We start from the raw sequence: 15,088 nt of genomic DNA, 5'->3' as shown, positions 1-15,088 counted from the left end.
TTACTGTGACTGAGCCAGCCAGGGGCCCCAGTTACTACATTCTTTAGTTCCAAAATTTGTTTGGTTCTTTTTAAATATTTTCTATCCTTTTGTTGAAAATCTTTTATTCATGCATCATTTTCCTGAGCTCATTGAGCAACTTTATGGTGGTTATTTTATGATTTTGAAGATTTTTATTTATTCATGAGAGGCATAGAGAGTGAAAGGCAGAGACATAGGCAGAGAGAGAAGCAGGCTCCCTGCAGGGAGCCCGATGTGGGACTTGGCCCTGGTACTCCAGGATCATGCCCTGAGCTGAAGGCAGATGCTTGACCATTGAGCCACCCAGGCGTTACTATGGTGGTTATTTTAAATTGTCAGGTAACTCATATACCTCTAATTCTTTAGGGTCAGTTTTTGGAGACTTGCTTTATTCCTTTTATTGGGCCATCTTCCTTGTTTCTTTATGTTCTTTTTAATTTTGTGTTCGTATGATTGTATTTGAAAAAACACTCCTATCTTCCAGTCTTTATGGACTGGCTTAGTAATGTACAGCCTTACATTACTAGTCAGCCTGGCTATGGATTCTGGGGGCTTTAGAAACCTTTTCTCTGGATGTGTCTTTTGGACTTTCATGTGTAGATTCTAAATTAAAGGAATTTTTCAGTTTCTTTTTTTCAGAAGCTTGTACTCTTTTGTATCCTTTGGTGTCCATCTGTTGTACTGTGGGTCCTATGAAGTAGCAACATACCACTCAGCTCTTTTTTGTTTTTGGTGGCCCCTAGGCAGCTAGAGGAGGCTGGGTGCTGTCACGGCCCTAGGTCAGGCTAAACAGAAACTGTTCCTTCAGGCAGTATCCCCAAAAGCTGGAATGTTGGATACTCTTTCTCCCCTGAGGGAGAGGCTGTTGAGGTGTATTGATTTCTGTTTGCTGTAGTATGGATTCTCTGAATCCACGTCTTGCCACCCAGATATTTTTTGTCGTTGTTAGCAGGCCTCAGGCACCAAGGGTATACAGAGCCCTGTCTGTGCTCCAAGATGTTCAGGAAAGAAACCAGCCCCTCAGACAGGCCATACCCCAAGTCAGAATGTTAGATGTAAAGTCCAGTCTTCTCTTTCAATCCTCAGGGAGAATTTGGGGGCTGGGAGTTTTTTTTCTAGTTGTGTGGTATTGTGCCAGGAGGAGGGACTGTGGTAAAAGGGTGGCATGAATTTTCCTGCTTGATGCAGTTAGTTTAGGCTTACATGGGGTGCAGGAGCCTCTTAACTGGTTTCTTAATATCTCATAAAGGGAATTGGTATGTGTATTGTTGATGAGTTGATGTTTCATTGGGAGGAAGGAAAACCTGGGGCTTCCTGTTCTGCCATCTTGTTGATGCCACTTCCATCAAGTACCTTCTTAAGTGAAACTGGCTTGTTTTATGAATGATCATGAAAAGGTAGCTTGGTAACATCTTACATGGGACTGGCTTTATTCTTTTCTTTGATTTTTTTTTTTTAAAGATTTATTTGAGAGAGTGTGTGGGCCCTCACGTGCAAGTGAAGGGAGGGGCAGAGAGGGAGAATCCCAAGCCGATGCTTCACCCACCAGGGAGTCCAATGTGGAGCTCCATCTCAGGACCTATGAGATCATGATCTGAGCCAAAATTGAGTCAGATGCTCAACCAACTGAGCTACCCAGGCGTCGCTCTTTCTTTTGATTTCTTGATCATGAAGAATCAATGAAGCAGTTTGGTGCAAATGCCTTGATACGTGCTAAGGTGCCAGCAGTCTTTTTCCTTCCTTTTCTTTTGAACTGTTAGTTCAGGGGCACCTGAGTGGCTCAGTTGGTTAAGTGTTGGACTCTTTGGCTCAGACCATGATCTCAGGGTTGTTAGATCCAGCCCTGTGTTGGGCTTTGTGCTGGGCATGGAGCCTGCTTAAGATTCTTTCTCTCCTTCTCCCTCTGCCTCTCTTCCCTCTGAGAAAAAAAATAAATGAACTGTTAGTGTAAATGTTAATACTGCAAAAAAGGGAAATGAAGTCTTTGTATTATTATGAATACTGTTTTGATCTTGCAGAACTCTGGAAAGTGTCTTGGGGTCAGTTTTGTGAACCACACTATTGGAACTGCTACTTTACCAAATTATAATGGTTCCTTCTATTCCTGTTTTTAAGTCTTTTTAAAAAAATAGTGAATGGATGTTGAATTTTGTCAAATGTCTTTTATGTATCTGTTGAACTCGTGATTTTTTAAAAGTCAGTTTAATGTGAATTAATTTGAATCAACTTTGTGTGTTTGGGATAAACCCACATCAGTTTTTTTTTAAGATTTATTTATTTATTCATGAAAGACACAGAAAGAGAGAGAGGCAGACACAGACAGAGGGAGAAGCAGGCTCCTCACAGGGAGTCTGATGCAGGACTCGATCCCAGATCCCGAGATCGTGCCCTGAGCCGAAGGTAGACGCTCAACCGCTGAGCCACCCATACGTCCCAAACCCACATTAGTCCTGATGTATTTCAGTATTTTTCCATTTATCTGTATATTTAATACTGTACATGTTTAAATACAAGACACTATTATTATTATCAGTTAATATTCATTTAGAATTACCCATGTACTTGCTACTTTTTCCTCATTTCTTGCTGCAACTCTTTCTGTAATAATTTTTATCCTACCTAGAAAACGTCCTTAAGTGTTTATTTTAGTGTGTGAATCAGTTATTGTTTGTCTGAGCTCCAGTCCTTATTTTGCCTTTTCTTGCAACTAAATATTTTGGGTATAAAATTAGGTGGGCAAATACTTTGTTTTAGCATTTTGGATGTATCTTTCAGCATTCAGAGTTCTTGTCTAGAAGTCCTTAAGATACAGTCTTTTTTTTCCTTTAGGTGCTTAACTGATTTTGTCCTTGGTTTTCTCTAGCTTAATTATGATGTGCCGAGTTGTGGATTTCACTTCAGTTCTAGAAAACTGAATTCTTGGCTATTATTGCTTTAAATACTGATTTTGCCGTCTTCTCTCTCTTTTTTTTTTTAAAGATTTTATTTATTTGAGAGATGGGGGAGAGACAGAGTAGCTGAACAGGGAGCCTGATGTGGGGCTGGGTCTCAGGACCCTGGGATGATGACCTGAGCTGAAGGCAGACACACTTAACCAACTGAGCCACCCAGGTTCCCCATCCCTGTTCTCTTGTCTCTGGAATTCTAATTAAGCATAACCTCTTCTCACTATATTCTGTATATCTGCCCTTCCTTGCAATATTTAAATTAATCTAATGAAGAGGTATTTAAAATACAAGTTTTTTTTCCAATTTTCTTTTTTTTTGTTTCTAAATTTTATTAGTGGAAAAAAAATCTCAGATGAGAAAGTAGAATACCAGTGAAATTAGCAATCAGCTTCAGTAATTGTCAACTGCTGGCCAGTCTTGTTTCACTTGTTACCCTACCCATTTTCTCATTCTATTGAAGTAAATGCTATTTTATCCATGACTATTTCTGTATTATCTTTTAAAGATAAATTTTTATGAAAATCTTTTTTTTTTTCTGGATTCCTGGGTGGCTCAGCGATTTGGCACCTGCCTTTGGCCCAGGGCATGACCCCTGGGGTCATGGGATCGAGTCCCGCATCGGGCTCCCTGCATGGAGCCTGCTTCTCCTTCTCCCTGTGTCTCTGCCTCTCTCTCTGTCTCTCATGAATAAATAAATAAAATCTTTTTTAAAAAAGAATCTCTTATAAAAAAATCTTTTTTTTCTGAAGATTGATTTATTTGAGAGAAAGCAGGAAAGAGCGAGCTGGAGTTGGGAGGGGGGGGGCGCAGAGTAGAGAGAGAGGGAGAGAGAAACTCAAGCAGACTCCATGCTGAGTGCAGAGCTGCACATGGGGCTTGATCTCATGACCCTGACATCAGACCTGAGCTAAAACCTAAGAGCTGGATTCTTTAACTGACTGCACCACACAGGTGCCCCTAAAATTTATAAAATCTTTATAAAAATATTCCAGTTGACTCAGAAATAATAATTTTAAAAATACTTATTTGAAATAGGATCCAAACACTGTGATTGACATCTCTCAAGCCTTTTTTAACCGTGAGGATTCCCTAGCATCGTTAATTTTTCCTTGCAATGTATTTGTTGAAGAGACAGGGTCATTGTAGAGTTTCCACAGTTTGAATTCAGCATGGCTGGTCGGTCTTTCTTTCTTTCTTTCTGACAGCTTCATAGGTGGCTGGTGTATTCTTTCATCACGATCAGGACATGCTTATGTTTGTCTCTTCTTGTGATGTAAGAGCTATTGATAGATACTTAGATCCTTTAATTTATTAGGCATTTTTAAATGGTGATATTCTTTTGTCATTATTTATTAGTCTCTTCAGTACAGAGACTTTTTTCTTATCAGTTATTGGTTCATATGTGAAAGGCAGAATAAGTACTTGATTTTTATTCTTTTAGTTACCAGTTTTCAAAAATAACTACCTTCCTCCAGTCCTGACAACTAGGGTTTTTAGGTTGGTTTTATTCTCATTATAAACTAATGGATTTAAACACATCTGATATGTTTTCAAATATTTTTAGTTGATATAATTTGCTCTATAAGGATTGTCTATATTAGGATTGGAAATGAATGCAGATTATTTCTATTTTATTCTAGTTTGCATTTATGCCGGATCCTCAGTGAAAATAAAAGCCATGATAGTTCAACTTACAGAGGTAAGACTTTTAAAAGTATCATAGCTATTATTTTTGGCTTTGTCAAAATTAATAGATGTTCTGTTTTCTGTTAAATTGTTATGAATGAAAAGCAAAAGGTATGAGATAGTTCACATTATATAAAGCTTTTATATGAGCTTATTACAGTTAGGATTAAAACCATAGTTATAAAAAATAAATAAAACTATAGTTACAGTAAGACTATATCTCTTTCTGTATAGATACTTGATCTGCATAATAGTCATATGTTGCTTCGCTTTTATAATTGTGACATGGTATATTTAGCCAAATACCAGCAGTTGCTATCTGTATTAAAAATTACACAGGCTAGCTATCAGTTGTAAACAGAAGAGAAAAGCTAGCACGAAATAACTATTCTGGTCTTGTTTGCACTAGGAAATTTCCAGAAACTGAGGTTGTGTTTTACTAAAGCTGGTTATGTTTAGGTAGTATCTGGGGATCTTATTAAAGGCAGTTGTCATGGAAAACATTAAAAGCAAAGGAGTTGTTTACTGCATATCACAAGTATGGTTTATTAAGTATGATGTAGTTAAACAGGATGTAAATTTTAATTTTAAAAGATTTTACTTTTTAGCATTTATTTAAAATTAGTCATTTGGATTTAGAAAAAGAGGGGGCAAAAACAAAAGCAATTATGGCTGGTAAATTTAAAGCATTTTCGTGTGTAACTTTCACTGAGGGTAGAACTCAACAGTTTTTTCCAATCTGGAAAAAACTTATAACCAATAGATCTATTTTAAATAAAAAGTGATTAAATACAATTCATTATAGTTATTATGCTTTTGTGAATAGAAGATTGAAAATGTTTTTCTAAAGATAATTTACTTTGGTTTTATCAAAAATTAAATAGTAATATGAAAGTGTATACTTCTTAAAGAACATTTGAATTTTTGAGTGGAAAGCATTTTTTAACAAATAAATGAGCCATTTTTTTCTGTCATTTGGGTAAGACCTGTTTTAAGACTTAACATTCCTAGCCTGCACCCCTAGTTATTTTCCAATTTATCCTTCTTATAAAGTTGCGTGATCGATCATAAAGATTTCTGAGGTTGCTTTAATGCCTTTTCTTTTGAATAAGTCCGTTGACTGCCAGAATTGTAAGAAAGTAAAGAAAGACTCTTTCCTAAAAGCATTTGGATACTTTATTTTTTCCTTCCCTATCTTTATTTTTGTTTTTTAAAAGATTTTATTTATTTATTCTTGAGAGACACAGAGAGGCAGAGACCTAGGCAGAGGGAGAAGCAGGCCCCATGCAGGGAGCCCAATGTGGGACTCCATGCCGGGACTCCAGGATCACGCCCTGGTCCAAAGGCAGATGCTCAACTGCTGAGCCACCCAGGCATCCCTCCTTCCCTATCTTTAAAACAAGTGTATAACTTCTCATTTAGTTTTGATCTTGTTTGTGATTGAAATCTTATTGGGTAAAATAAGAGAATTTTCAGAAAACTGTAAATAGCATAACATAGGATGATTACTTGTCAGTTTTAAATGGCACTGTATGCATCATTAATAACTACCAGATTATTGTTAATTTGCATGGCTGTTCTTATTCACATATGAAACCCAAAATAGTTATGAGTGTGGCTTCAGTTACTGAATTGCCAGACCTGCCCTTGCCTACTTCCTCAATGCACACATTCTTTGGCTGGTATCTGCCAACAATCAAGCTTTGGTCTCAGGGCCCCAGTTGGTAGTCCATGCAGGAAACTAACGGAATGTCATTTCTTCAGAATGTCCTTTGTTCTGTCTCAGGGGAATTGAGTTTGGGTAGTGTTCCCTGAGCTCTTTCCCTTGCACATACTCTTTTTTTTTTTTTATAAGTTGCCTTTTCCCCAGTAAAATGATACTGTAATGATGGTTGATAAACATGAGTAGTCCTGACATAACCAAGAACTAGTGCCTTTAGTGTTCAGATCCCACAAAGAATGTCTAAGAATCTCTAGAAGTCCCTTTTACTTGTGGCTCTCCTTAAAAATACCGTTTCTGTGGGGTGCCTGGCTGGCTTAGTCAGAAGAACATGTAACTCTTGATCTCCAGGTCATGAGTTGAACCCTTGTTGGGTGTAGAGAATACTATAAATAAATAAATTAAATAAATAAATAACGAAAAAGCCCTGCTTTCTTTGAAATGTTAGCATTAAGATAAAATCTTTTATTTATTTATTTTTGTGTATAATTATAAAGGTTATTAAGTTTCTCTCCATGTTGTAACTGTAATGTTTTTCAACTTTAGTATAGAGTTTACAGGATTTTGTGGGGTTATTCTTGGTAGTCTTAAAGTACTACTTCTTGTTTTTGTGGCTGAAAAACAATAGACGTTCCTAACCACTTAAATAGGCATTAAAAACATGTGAATTGGGGACTGCCTTTGCTAATTTGTGGATAACATTGTGATTATTTTCATGTCACTTAGTGTCAGCAAAATGACCTGGGCTTTTTGTTCTCAAGGGGATTACCTTGTCTGATTAATACCAGAATTTCCTCAGTGCCTATGAGCCCATATTCTTCTGGGAATTTAATTTGTTGTTCAGCTGTTTTGTCCTTCTAAGAGTGATTGCTTTTTTAAAAAACTTAGTTATCTGGATAACTTTAATTTTATTTATTTATTAATTTTAATAAGAGAGAGCCCGCATGTGACAGAAGGGAAGGGTGGAGAGAGGGGGAGAAGCAGACTCCCTGCTGAGTGTGGAGCCCAATGTGGGGCTCAATTCCATGTACCTGAGATCATGATCTGAGCCAAAATCAAGAGTTGGATGCTTAACCGACTGATCCATTCAGGTGGCTCAGATTTAAAAAAAATTTTTTAAGAATAATTTATTTGAGAGAGTGAGTGGGAGTGAGAGAGCACAAGCAAGGCGGGTGGCAGAGGGAGAGGGAGAAGCAGCTTCCTCACTGAGCAGGGAGACTGATGTGGGGTTCAATCCCAGGACCCTGGGATCATGACCTGAGCTGAAAGCAGACACTTAGGTGAACCACCCAGGTACCCCTTTAATTTTTTTAAAGATTTTTAAGTTATCTCTACATCTAACGTGGGCTTTAACCCACAACACTGAGATCAAGAGTTGCATGCTCCACTGACTGAGGCAGCCAGATGTCCCTGGGTAACTTCAAAAATGAGTATTATTTGTTGTAAAAGCATTTTATTAATGGAAATTCAAAGCATGAAATTGACCTCATATTTCTACCATACTAACAAATAGAATTTTTTCCTTTGCACCTTAGCTTTTATATAGTTTATTATGAGTGTAATGAAGGCATATTTATTAAAAAGGTATAGAATATGTTTAATAATGAATTCATAAGGAATTTGGATACTCTGACTATATTTCTTTAGAAAATACTTTAATGGACAAATTTATTTCATTGCAAAATAATTACAAATTAATAAAATTGTCAATAAGGATTTTTTATTTTTTTTAAGATTTTATTTATTTATTCATAGAGACAGAGAGAGAGAGAGAGAGAGGCAGAGACAGAGGCAGAGGGGGAGAAGCAGGCTCCATGCAGAGAGCCTGACGTGGGACTCAATCCAGGGTCTCCAGGATCATGCCCTGGGCTGCAGGCGGCGCTAAACCGCTGCGCCACCGGGACTGCCCTCAATAAGGATTTTTAAAGGGGTATTGATATAAGTTTTGATTTCTATGCTGTTCCCTTTTTGTGACAAGTAGTCAAACTAAAGGAGATTTTTTTTTTTTTTTAAGATTTTATGAGAGACACAGAAACACAGGCAGAGGGAGAAGCAGGCTCCATGCAGGAAGCCCGGTGTGAGACTTGATCCCAGGACTCTGGGGATCACGCCCTGAGCGAAAGGCAGACGCCCAACCGTTGAGCCACCTGGGCGGTCCCAGGAGAAGATTTTTAAGATTTATTTATTTATTCATGTGAGAGAGAGAGAGAGAGGCAGAGACACAGGCAGAGACACAGGCGGAGGGAGAAGCAGGCTCCTCGCAGGGAGCCGGATGTGGGACTCTATCCCAGAACCAGGATCACGCCCTGAACCAAAGGCAGATGCTCAACCACTGAGCCACCCAGGCGTGCCCTGTGAGAAGATTTTTAAATATTTGATGTTTTACTTGCTATTTTGCCCTGAAAGATTTTTGATTCCCTTCAGAAGGATATTATAAATTGACTATTTTACAGCTGCTTTTAGAGCTACAGCTGTTTTTCTACGTTTAAAATTTTATTTTATTGTATTTTTTAAAAGATTTCGTTTGAGAGAGAAAGAGAGAATGAGTAGGGAGAGAGGCAGAGGGAAAAGCAGGCTCCCTGCTGAGCAGAGAGACCCATGTGGGGTTCAATCCTAGAACTCTGGGATCATGACCTGAATTGAAGGCAGTCCCTTAACTGAGCCATCCATGCGCCCCCTTTCTTTATTACTGATGTATAGTTGACATGTAATAAATTAGTTCAACAACTCTGTGATCCTGTATTCTGCTATGCTTACCACAAGTGTAGCTACCATCTGTCACCATACAGTTGTTTTTCTACTTTTTTAAAAAGATTTTATTTATTCATGAGAGAGAGAAAGAGAGAAAGAGAGGCGCAGAGACCGACACAGGCAGAGGGAGAAGCAGGCTCCATGCAGGGAGCCTGATGTGGGACTTGATCCCGGGGCTCCAGGATCACGCCCTAGGCCAAAGCCAGGCGCCAAACCGCTGAGCCACTCAGGGATCCCTGCTTTTCTACTTTTAATGAGAAGAAGGAGGTAAAGTTTTCAGTGTATACGACTAAAGACAAATATGGCTAGAAGGAGGTATTCATGTGACCATTAACTCCCTCTCACCCAAATTCCTTCTCCAGCAAAGAAAGTGATAGTAATAGCAAATGAGACCATTTGTGGTTGACAGTTCTCATAGAACTGCAATTTTGTGTGTGTATGTATGTATGTAATTATTTTAGTTTGAATTCTGATAGAGGAGAAAAGATCTAGATTTGGGGAGAAATTTCTCTGAGAGTAGGATATGGATAAAACTTGATTTTATATAGACTAGTATTCTTTACCTGTTGTCATTGTAGCCCTGAGATTGAATTGACTGTAATCTGAATTTATTTAGAAAAGTCTGTGAGATTTGCTGGTGAGAGAAATGGTTAAATTAGTTTATATCCACCTGCTGGAATTCTCTGCAGTCATTGAAAATAATTTTGGGGACTTTTGTAGTGTGAGAAAATACTTTAAAAAGTGTTTGTGGGGGAATCAGAATACCAAACCATGTGTACTGTGAATGAAAATACGTAAAATATGTGGATACATAGAGATTGGAAGGAAATGTTTAAACAGTAGTTATGTTATAGTAGTGGAGTCAAGGTTAACTATTTTCTACTTTCAGTATTGCATTTTTGTGAAAATAAAAGGGAAAAATCTGCTAGGGAAAAGCATTAGAAGTATATTTTTCTTACCATTTTAGATACTTACAATTCTGAAAAGTAGGAAATATAGAGGTCTTCCCTCAGAAGGTCTACCTTTCATGTTCAAGAAATTGTGTTCTTATATTCTTTCTTTTATGTTCAACAGATTTCCAACAGGCTCTTTATGAGTTATCATACCATGTCATTAAAGGAAATCTAAAGCATGAACAGGCATCCAATGTTCTTAATGACATTAGTGTAAGTATATTTATACACACGTTTCTTAATTTAATAATTGTTACGTATTTCTTTTTAACCTTTGATACAAAGATCCCTAAAGTATATAACTTGTATTTCATTTTGTTGAAAGTTATAGTAGTGAATGTTTTAAGGCAATATTAGTAATTCTTGTTGCTAGACAGAAATAAAGATATTTTATCTTTATGGCTAGATTTTTATCTGGTTGTAAGGCAGAAAACATTAGATAAGCTGAGAGGGAGAAAAAAAAAGCCTGCCTTGTAATGAAATCAAGATATACTTAATTAAAAATGCAACTATAAAATAATATGGCAAGAATATTTTTCTTATTGTAGCATATCAAAACATTTGCTTTTGTTTGCACTTATGTTCAGAAATTAAATATATTTTAAAACTTTAGGATTATTTTATATTGAGATTGCATAGTTCTAACTAATGTTCACCTGCTGTCAATTTTCAGGTGTTTGTTGTGTTAGGAAATATTAATAATTAGATATTTTCCTGACCTTTAGACGATTATTCTGTTTCACTCTTATTTATTAGAGAATTTAGGTTAGATTCAGACCAGATACTTTTCATGGGTTTTTGGTATTTGAATTGTAAGATGAGCTCTTAAATTTTTTTTTTAAAGATTTTATTTATTTATTCATGAGAGACATCGAGAGAGGCAGAGACACAGGCAGAGGGAGAAGCAGGCTCCACGCAGGGAGCCGGATGTGGGACTCGATCCCAGGACCAGGATCACGCCCTGAACCAAAGGCAGACGCTCAACCAGAGCCCCTCAGGCATTCCTGAACTCTTAAATTGTAAGGGTGTTGATTGTAAACCAGTAGTTAAGTTTCTTAAGTAGTTAAGTGGTGTATTATTCAATTATTATTAGGCTGGATTTTAACCCTGTATAAATGAAATTATCTATTCAGTTGAGAACAGCTTTCAAAATGAGTATTACTGAGGTACGGGACCTGGAGCTTCTTGACACCAGGATGAATTTCCACTGTGTTGCTTTAGCTTTTGTAGCCTTTTTCTGTTAGGATAGGTAATCTTAGTATGCTTTTTGTGCTTTTGTGAAGATAGTTGTAAGAAACTTCTATGTTCAGCTGTTTTGATTTTTTTCCCCGCTACATATTGATTGAAATGTATTTAAGTAGTAGAGGTTCAATATGAATTTCTCTTTATCCTTAAACTGTCTCTATCTGACTTTAGCAGTATTAATTCATGTTGGAGTAGTCTATTTTTTCAACAAATAATATTCCATGTTGAAAACTCTGGTCTTCCTCTTTTCTTTCTGGCCTTCAGGTAGCCTGAGTACTTGTATTCAAGTAGACATAGCAAAAGTTCATAGCCCTTAAGAAACTTTTGAGAATGAAATCTGGTGTGCAGTTAAGGTTCTTTCATTCTGTGAATTGGCTATTGGTATAGTCTGTTTATGGATTTGATTCTAATACTTTTCCCATTTTTTGAAATTGAAAAGTCGAAATGGACTTAATATGTATTTTGTTTTTACTTGGCTTCCCCTTTCCTTTGAGTCCTTATACATACTTTTGCAGCTGGATTGTCTTTGTCATGGCTTTCTCATAGTCCCATATCTCACTATCTTATATCTTAGCCATAGAAATCTCTTACAGCTGCTAGTTTTTTCGTTAGGATTTTATTTCTTTCCTTTACTCTGAAAATAGGCTAGTTTAAGGGTTGCTATAGTGCCAGCAAACTAATTGCAGTGATAGAACTATGATCCTTACTAATGGAAAATGGCTCTAAAATTGGGCATGGGAGTGGGAAGTCAGGAGACAAATCTAGAATACATGTTGAAGTTTTCATCCAGAAATGAAGGGAGAATTTTGCATTAGTTTTTCCAAAGGCTACAAACATTAGTGCATAAAGAAAATAAAGATATATTTTTGGTAATTATTTTCACTTTCAGAGAATCTTGAGTAATGGAACAACAGTTTGTAATTGTATTTGTCTTTTTTAGATGTCTGTTCTGACACCACTAGGACTTTTGCATAGGTCAGTGTTGATGCAGGCATAAGCACAACATTTAAAGTTGTAGATGAAAAATGTGCCATTTTAAACAGTCTTGCTTTGGGTAGGTGTAAGGTTCTCAAATTCCAGTGGTTTCTAACATGAGGGAAAAATGTCCCTCATTTGTGCTCTTTAATATTTCAGGAGGTACTTGGTTAGGTTTTTTATCAAGTTGTTTCATGGTAGACATTTAAACACTTTTTTCCAGCTGTTGTCTCTTTCCGTTTTCTCTGTATTATGAAACTTGCATTTTATTATTTGTCACCATAAGGGTATTGGGGTTTTGTTAGGTTTTAAGTTTTACTGCAGAGTGTTAATTCTGAAAGCATACTTGATGGTGTGCTATTCTTGTATTTACTGTGTAAATAATTATATTTTTATAATTAGGAATTTCGTGAGGATATGCCCTCCATTCTTGCTGATGTATTCTGCATATTAGGTAGGTATCAAGCCTTTATTTTACCTGTAAAAATGCTGTTTGGTAAATTAATGTACTGTGTTAAATAAAATGTTTTCTTTCAAACCATTTGTAGGAACTAGACTATATATTTTTTTACTTTATAGTCTTTAAGTCAAATATGAGTATAAATTACTGTTTATAAACTAGCTTTAGATATAGTTTATAATTTAGTTTGAATTTATAGAATGTATTTTTATCTAAAATTCAGCTAAATTAAATCATTTCAAGTAAAAAGAAGCCAAGTTTTTTGAAGTTCAGTTAGTCTGAGTTACTCAGATTTTAGTACTGCATAATTAATCTTACTCAATGCAGGTTATCAGTGAATGTCAGAATCTCAAACTTAAGGGCACTCAAGAGATATTTACTTTGTCATTATACTCTTTTGATTCTTTTTTTTTTAAGATTTTATTTATTTATTCATAAGAGACACAGGCAGAAGGAGAAGCAGGCTCCATTCCGGGAGCCCAAGTGGGACTCGATCCTGGGTCTCCAGGATCATGCCCTGGGCAGAAGGCGGCGCTAAACCGCTGAGCCACTTGGGCTGCCCACTCTTTTGATTCTTAATTTTAGAAAGAGCGGGAAGAGCCAAAGTAATCAAAAGTACTTTTGTTTTGAGGATGAGAAACCAGCTTTGGAAATAGCAACTTCTCTATTTGTCCAGAATAAATAAGAATTTATGCAAGATTTAAAAGGAATATTTCTTTGAATTAGAACAAAAGGTAGTGTCCCTCCATGGGAAGCATGGATTTAAAAAGATAATATATATTATAAATTTATGTCTCTTAATTTTAGATTTGAATTAAAATAACTTTGAACACAGTTTTCCCCATCAGTGTTATGCTTTCTATAACTTTGCTCTAATAGAAACCTTTACCAGACATTATAAAATTCACTTTAAAATAAGACGTCCTCTGAGAGTTTGTCAAACTGAAGTGAATTAATTTAGCTCATTAATCTTAATTCCTAGAATAGATAGGTTACTTAAATGTCTTACCGAGAATCTGGGAATTTGATCTTAGCAAATCTGAATGCCTGGTGCTTGATCTTGATCTTTCAGGATGTTTAAAATTTCATAATAGCAGTAATGTCAGGAACAGGTCAAAATGTATGTGGACTGTGAGTGATAAATGAAAAGAGCAGATCACTGATGGGGTGACCATATGTCCCATTCTTGTTTTGTTTTCCCTGGCATAATTAATAGTGCCTTATTTCAACCTTAAAACTGTCCTGATTTGGATCATAAAGTATAAGTTCATTCTGTCTATTGAATTGATTTACGCCAGCAACAATAAGCCTTTTAAGCTTAATTTTTTAAAGCAGGCTTTAAAGTCATTACATAATATGACATATAAGTATAGCTTGAAACAAGTTTAAAAAATTTAAAAAATTATTATAAATTTGTAGGATTCAAAGTGATTTGTAGGTTAAGTTTTGTGGAAGATGTTGTCCTTGACAGTGTTAGTATAATTTATATCTTTTTTTGGGTAATCATCAACTATCCGCTTAATAGTAAGTTTTAATAATTTTTTTATTCATTTATTCTATTAGGATATATTGCCCCTTTGTATTTAGTAATATGAAGTATTACTACAAGTCACTGGTTTTTTACTATTAATATGAATTTATGAGGATGTTTGGTTGCTCTTGGGAAATTTCTTTCAGCCTATTCAGTCAATTTTTACAAGCAAGATTTGAGTGGCAAACTTGGAAAGAGAATTTCCGTCACCTGTCCCCTTGCTCACCCACCTCTACTGTTAGCAGAAGAAAAAATGATCCAAGGATGACCCCAGGCCAAACTAGGGGAGTAGGAGTAAGAATGGGAGCTACCTGTAAAAATAATGGCAATAATAATGTAGATGCTATTTTTGGAGCACTTTCTATGTTCTAAGCCTTATGTTATGCATTTAGTTTCATTTTAATCTTTATAGCAACTTCTGTAAGGTAGATGTATAGATCATAAAATTGAAGCTCAGAGAAGGGATTTTTCAAGGCACATAGCCAGTAAAGCAGAGTTTGAACCTGGGTCTTTTTTGTTCCAGAGCTCGTAATTTTTAAGTCAAATATGAGTATAATTACCGTTTATATATATAAACAGTATATACTATACTATATCATGTTGTCTTTCTAATATTTTAAGAGTTCTAAGAGAAATCAGTGTTGTACTTCCCTGGTTAAGATAACAGTTTTCTTTAAAAGACTGATTATGTAAGGATGAGAGTTTCTGAATGCTATATTGACCTGGAGAGGGAAGTCTGGTGTAACTTGATGCACTGATAGGATCTCTGAGCTGGAGTGGGTGGTTTGATGACACTGG

At 36.2% G+C, this 15,088-nt stretch overlaps 1 protein-coding gene across 10 annotated transcripts in view; it reads left to right on the top strand.

Annotated features, from left to right (window-relative positions):
• Nucleotides 1-15,088, top strand: part of THOC2 (THO complex 2) — a 129,900-nt gene that overhangs the window by 30,116 nt on the left and 84,696 nt on the right. For 9 of the 10 annotated variants that reach the window (XM_049107489.1, XM_049107488.1, XM_035712265.2 and 6 more), the window contains exons 2-4: nucleotides 4,610-4,668; nucleotides 10,201-10,292; nucleotides 12,702-12,753. In XM_049107489.1, the coding sequence (XP_048963446.1) occupies nucleotides 12,717-12,753 (37 nt within the window). In that variant the 5' untranslated portion in view covers nucleotides 4,610-4,668; nucleotides 10,201-10,292; nucleotides 12,702-12,716. Of the gene's footprint in view, nucleotides 1-4,609; nucleotides 4,669-10,200; nucleotides 10,293-11,008; nucleotides 11,099-12,701; nucleotides 12,754-15,088 lie in introns of those variants that run through there. The other variant, XM_049107491.1, reaches the window with a different exon arrangement.

The sequence above is a fragment of the Canis lupus genome, chromosome X (assembly GCF_003254725.2).
Source record: "Canis lupus dingo isolate Sandy chromosome X, ASM325472v2, whole genome shotgun sequence".
Lineage (NCBI taxonomy): Eukaryota > Metazoa > Chordata > Mammalia > Carnivora > Canidae > Canis > Canis lupus.
Note: the sequence above shows the minus strand (reverse complement) of the source record. Positions and strands in the feature narration are given on the sequence as shown.